Here is a 6,472-nt window from a genome sequence, read left to right on the forward strand (position 1 = left end):
CCTCTATAACACATACATTTTATAACATATATATATATATATATATATATATATATATATATAATAATAATAATTATTATTATTATATTATATATATATTTTTTTTACCTCTGCTGTCATTTTCCTTATAGGTTCTTTGCTCAATAACACAGTTTCTTCAAGCACAGATGCTGATTGGCCAACTCAGTTGCCAGCAAGAAGCTCCTTTCACCAGTCCTTTCGACACGCCCCCTACTTTTTGTCATTCCCTTACCTTTCTGCACACCAATTTCTCTGACCTGCAGCTATCCCTGTCTCGTTCCTTTGCCTCTCCTGAGTTCAGGTTATGGCGAAATCAAACCTGAGATTACTTGAAAACACAATCCATGAGGGTTTTTAGTGAGGAATAAAAACACATTGTGTCTGTGGCCATCATATCTACAGTGTTTATCAAGCTTTCATGATCCTAAAATAAAGCTGAACATCAGTTCACAAATAAAACATATAACCTACAGTATCTATCTATCTATATGAATGTGTGTGTATATTTATGGATGTATGTACTGTTCTTAAAAGTGTTTGAATTCCTTTACACTTATTTATCATAGATCTTTACATTTGTAGAAAAGTCTTTACAAATAGGCAGCTGACCGTCTATTATATTAAACACAGGTATTGTGACACGATGTCCTCTGGTACTGAAACTGAAGAAGGTTACAAAGGATTCTACCTGGCATGGATTGCTCTCATATAAGGATCAAATAAAGGAACTGAAGCAACCTGCAGAAATAGAGGATGCCGTCTTAAATGGTATGTATTAGTCCACATTAAAGTGTATTATTGTACAGTTTATTGAGACCTTTAATGCCCTGGTGGTATTTAGAATAGTTGTATTAACTGTTTTGTCATTGATGGGATGATTGTGACATTGTATTGTTTTGTAGCTCAGATAGTATTGGCTGGAAAGGGTGAAGGGATCAGTCATAAGATGATCACTCTGGAGATCCAGTCCAGAGACGCTCCTGACCTCACACTCATCGACCTGCCAGGCATTGCTAGAGTTGCCACTGGAAACCAGCCAAAAGACATATAGAAACAAGTAAGACGTAATTTGTATATGGAAATGTGCAGAAATGTTCACAGCATTCAAATATTTTGGATAGCAGCTTCATAGACACAGACCTGTAAACAAAAATACTAACAGGAATTATGGGTTCTAATATGGTAATGGGAATTTCATATAACATTACAGTTTGGACTGTGCCATTTATAATAAATATATAAAAATATATAAAATCATAATAATATTAAAAAAAAAAACGTTATATTGTTTTATTCAGTAATAAAGTGTATTCCTTCAGCATCAATAATTTTGGTTTGGTGTAACAGATAAAAGATCTCATTGAAAAGCTTATTAAAAGACAAGAGACCATCAGTTGGGTTGTGGTGCCTGCGAACATTGACATCGCCACCACTGAGGCGCTGCAGATGGCCTTCAGAGTTGATTCAACTGGACAAAGGACCCTGGGTATGCAACATTTTAGATAGGCTGCTCACTGAATATGTCAATAAGTATTGTCTGATAGTATAGTTTATAGTTTTATAGTTTACCTTTCTTTGTGAATTAATGAAACAGGTTTTCATATTCAGGTATTCTGACTAAGCCAGGCTTAGTGGACAAAGGCATGGAGGAGACTGTGGTCAGAACAGTCAATAATCAAGTAATACAACTGAAGAAGGGCTACATGATTGTGAAGTGCCGAGGCCAGCAAGACATCAATGAGAAGCTCGATCTGATCAAAGCTCTAGAAAAAGAAAGACTTTTTTTGATGAACATTGTAATTTCAGGCAAGTCTTTCTCCTTAGAATTGTAACACAAACTATTGCTTTGGAAAATGGCAAAATGTTTGTGAGATATATTCTAGTATACAGGTCATCATGACATTCATCTCATTTTAGAATTTAGTATAGCTACTTTTCAGCCTTTTTTGTAAGTTGTTGCTGTTGTTTCACAACAATGACAGTGTGTATGTTTTATATGCATGTTTCACATAACCCACTAATTAAAAAATATAGAATGTTATGCTGCAGTCCTTAACTTTTGTCAAATTTATCCATTGCCTTTAGTTCTCTTTTAGAGGAAGGAAAAGCTACAATACCCCTTCTTGCAGAAAGACTCACAAAAGAATTGGTTGAACACATTACTGTACGTTTGCAGAGTAGGGCTGCTTGATTATGGCAAACATTATAAACAAAATTATTTTGTGATTAATTAACATGATTAGAAGTGGGTTATATGACCACAATCTTATATGAGTATTTTTTCAAGTATATTTTGCTATATCCAAATTTTTGATACCAATGACATTTTACAATTCTCCATACCAATTTTGATGCCACAGCAGAGAGTAATACTAGGCTAACTAGTGCAAGTAAAAAGTCCAAAAACTATTATTGAAGACAAGTAAACAGCCAGTAATTCAACATAAAATGCAAATAAAAGGACAAATTCAATAGAAAAATGATACAAATGAACTAAAAGTAATAGTGACATTATAGTATTCAGCTACTAAATTGGAACTTAATCACACAGAAAGAATAGGATACAGAATTCTAGATTGTTTTTTGCGTTCTAATGTTTCCATTACTTGTGTACTTTCCTAGAAAACGCTGCCAGAGTTGCAGAAACAACTTGAGATAAAATTAGAGAAAACGTCTGATGATTTTAGAACACTGGGAGATGGAGTTCCTTTAGATGAACTAGAGAAGAGCAATTTTCCGATTACAGTAAAAAATCTGAATAGTTTTACATGTTGTCCCCCATATATTTTTATGTAACCTTTTTCTTTAATCTCATAGTCTGATGAGACTCTTTCGCTCTACAGAAAATTCGCCAGTTCAATGATGCCCTCGAAGGAGTAAAGAGGGCAGAAGAAGATCTAAAAAACTGAGGGTCTTCACCAAAATCAGAAAGGAATTTGCTGCATGGAAGCGCGTTCTGGATGACAAACCCATAAAGAGTGAGCTTATATTGTATTTATATAATATACCATTTTAGCATTAATTTAAAATGATCTATGATCATGATCATGATCATGATCATGTTGATTTATGCAAATTATGTTGCTTAAGGGCAATCAGAATGTCTTGTTTTCTCTCTCTCCAACATTAATTTGAATCTACAATCAACTTTCAAGCATGTTATATATTGTTTCCTGAGTTTATTTAGGCCACTTCTGTCAAGTATCAAAATGTTGGTGTGAGCCCTTTGGGTTTAACCCTCTGTGCTGCAGGGGTGTCCAACAGTATATGCTTGTGGTTGTATCATTCTTGATTTCTTGTGTATCCTTAATCTTTTCTCTCAAGCGGAGGAAACCCTTAGAGATGAGGTAGAACAGTATGTTAGGACTCGCAGAGGAAAGGAGCTTCCTGGATTTGTGAATTCTAGAACCTTCGAAAACATTGTCAAGAAACACATTGAGGAGCTAGAGGAGCCTACTTTAAAACTGCTCAAAGACGTCACTGGTAAAGGGCAGTGTTTCAAGTTTTCAGTGTCCTCATTTTGATTTTCCCTTGAATATTTATGTATGTTAGTAACATACCATGTGTATGTTCAAATAATGCATTTCTTTCTAAAAGATCGAGAGAATCAAGCAAAAAACATAAATAAAATGAAATATATAATGGTGTGTTTTACCTCCTATGATTGGCTGCTCTGTTTTCTTTCTCTTTTATTTATAGACATTGTTCATTCCTGTGTAAACCGCATCGTTGGCTCTCATTTCAAGGCCTTCTCTCACCTGTTGAGGGCTGCTAAAGAACCAGTTGAAGATTTTCTTGATGATCATTTTCAGAGAGCTGAGGAGAAAATACATTCTCAGTTTAAGATGGAGAGGATTGTCTACTCCCAAGACCATCTCTACAGCAGTCAGCTTGAAACTGTAAAACAAAAACAAAGCCAAACAGTTCTTGGGCATAGGGCGTTCGTCAGTGCAGATGTTCGTGAGATGGTGCAGCATCTCACTGCCTATTTCACGGTAATCTTTTGAAACATTTATGCATCTGTCCATATACAGTATCTAAAGAATTAGGAACCTTTCTTCTTTAATCTCTGTGTACCCCCTGTGCTTTTTGCAACATGTAAAATAATGATTGCTTACCAAAAATGTATGGATGGTTTTGGCTGATCAGTGTGTTACCGCATTGGCATCTGTTGGAATGGTTGAACATGTTGAATCTGAGAAGTGACCTACTGTAATCTAGTGACTGTCGCCGTTGGTCTGTGTCTGTCTATGCAGTGTAAATTGGACACAAGTTTAAATATAATTTGTATGTATTTCTAGATGACCTCTGACCGACTGGCTAACCAAATTCCACTGATAGTCCAGTACCACATGCTGGACCAGTACATCTCTCGGCTTCAGAATGTAATGCTTGCCATGATTGGAAGGAACAATCCAGGAATCCTGCTCCAGGAACATTGCGCTGTTGCACGTAAAAGGAAAGAACTGAAAGAGAGACTGGGACAGCTGAGGAGTGCAGGAAAAGTCCTGTCCAAGTTTGTGCATTCTGCATAATTGTTAAGCTTCTGATATAGAGTTGTGTATTTTTGCTGTACTAATCCCAGGAGTTTAGCTCAGAATTGCAATAGGGTGTTATTTTTTTACGTTTGGCCAGTTTACCACAGAGAAATTAAGACTGTGATTGTGCAAATTCTCAACTAACATGTCATGTCCTGGAAACTGTCCCACACTTTGTTTTACACTCATAAAAAATATATAGGAATTCCTGACTGTTCATTTAGTGATCTCTGATTTAATATTAATATAAGAGCCACATAACTGGAGTAATAGTAACTAGTAGAGAAAAGGTCACATTTGTTTCAATATAGATATCACAAATTTTCATGTGAGACATTTATATGTAAAAATGCACCTGTTCAGGGAAATGTTGTTAATGCTATGTTCTTTATAGTTGTTGTTTAAAATAATGTCTAAAAATGTCTAATTGTAAAAGGTTGTTATGGTAGTCATTAAATAAAATCAATTAACGCGATCAAACTGTATATATAATTAATACTGTCAAGTTATTATTGTTATTCATTATACTGTCTGTGGTACCAATGTAGACTAGCACAGTAAACGTTAGGTGGCAGCATATGTCTATGTTCTTCCGTAAGTCAGTGACTCCGAAGAAGACAGTGGTTACCTCTGTCACTCCGCACCATGTTTGCGCATCGCTCGCTGTCCCGTTCTGCGCTCCTCAGATATATTGCTGCTGCTCAGTTTCATGCAACTTCAAACTGCAGTGGCGCAAAAGTCGCTGTTGTAAGTAATGTTAACGTTATTTGCTGTTGCTGTACATGACTGTCATTGACGCTGTATGTCAAATGACCTACACATATTTATTCGAGTCAGTTAGAAATACCAAGGGTTCACACAAAACAAGGGCAGTCCGCTTTTACTTATTATGCCGCCCGCAGTTGGAATCAGCTTCCAGAAGAGATCAGATGTGCTAAAACATTAGTCACATTTAAATGAAGACTCAAAACTCATCTGTTTAGCTGTGCATTTATTGAATGAACACTGTGCCATGTCCGAACTGATTGCACTATATTTTATGTATAATAATTTTCTATTCGTAACTGTTTTAAATTAATTTTAAACCTCTTCAATCAATTTTTAAATCATTTTCAAAGTTTTATTGTTGTGATTATTTTTATTTTATTATTTTCTTTTCTTTCATCTAAAGTACTTTGAATTACCATTGTGTATGAAATGTGCTAATATACTTGCCTTGCCTTATTGTCCCATTTAAGAGCAGCGCTGTGTGAAATTAATAGGTCTCATCAACAATTTCAACATTTTTCGTTGATTGTTTAGGTTAGTTTTGACTATGTATTGGAAGTAGTTATTTGTCAGTTTTGGTAGTTTCACGTTACCCTGATTTAGTCTGCTCATTTGCATTAAACGGTAAAAACAGTAAAAAAAAAAAACATTTTCATTTTACGTGTACGAGATAATGTAGAGTCTCTGGCCGACTGTCATTATCTCGAAATAAACCCCGACAAGGTAATCCGGAGGAACACCGCAACAATATTACAGTTATATATTAATACTTAAGTTATCATGTAACGGTTGTTAACCCATTTGCGCCCAAATTTTTCTGAATGGTTTCATGCATATAGTCATGTTAATAGTGTCCTATGTGAACATGTTCTGCACTTATTTTCCAAAGGTTTTTTTTTTCTTTTTTTCTTGAAAATCGTATTTGAATGTGCGGCAACTATAGTGGGCAAATATGTTGTATGCACCACTTCAATGCCAAATTTGAATAGGAGAAGAGCTTTTGGCATCTAACTCAAAATAACTGCTTTCAACAGATCAATCTTTATTCATAAACAAATTTATCATGCATAAAAGTCGAAGAACATTCGATGCAAACCCAAAAAAAGTTGCAAGTATTGATGGAACATAGTGCAGAACAAAGTGCA

The 6,472-nt window shown here is 35.2% G+C and overlaps 1 protein-coding gene and 1 pseudogene across 1 annotated transcript in view; both read left to right on the forward strand.

Moving 5' to 3' along the window:
- Positions 1–325: 325 nt before the first annotated feature.
- Positions 326–4,556, forward strand: LOC107690622 (interferon-induced GTP-binding protein Mx-like; annotated as a pseudogene).
- Positions 4,557–5,105: 549 nt separating this feature from the next.
- LOC107690602 (ES1 protein homolog, mitochondrial-like) overlaps positions 5,106–6,472 on the forward strand; it is a 7,479-nt gene continuing 6,112 nt past the window's right edge. Inside the window, exon 1 of the mRNA XM_016488974.1 lies at positions 5,106–5,306. Coding sequence (XP_016344460.1) covers positions 5,205–5,306 — 102 coding nt within the window. The 5' untranslated portion in view covers positions 5,106–5,204. The remainder of the gene's footprint in view (positions 5,307–6,472) is intronic.

This window comes from Sinocyclocheilus anshuiensis, unplaced genomic scaffold (assembly GCF_001515605.1).
Source record: "Sinocyclocheilus anshuiensis isolate Anshui unplaced genomic scaffold, SAMN03320099.WGS_v1.1 scaffold1709, whole genome shotgun sequence".
Classification (NCBI taxonomy): Eukaryota; Metazoa; Chordata; class Actinopteri; order Cypriniformes; family Cyprinidae; genus Sinocyclocheilus; species Sinocyclocheilus anshuiensis.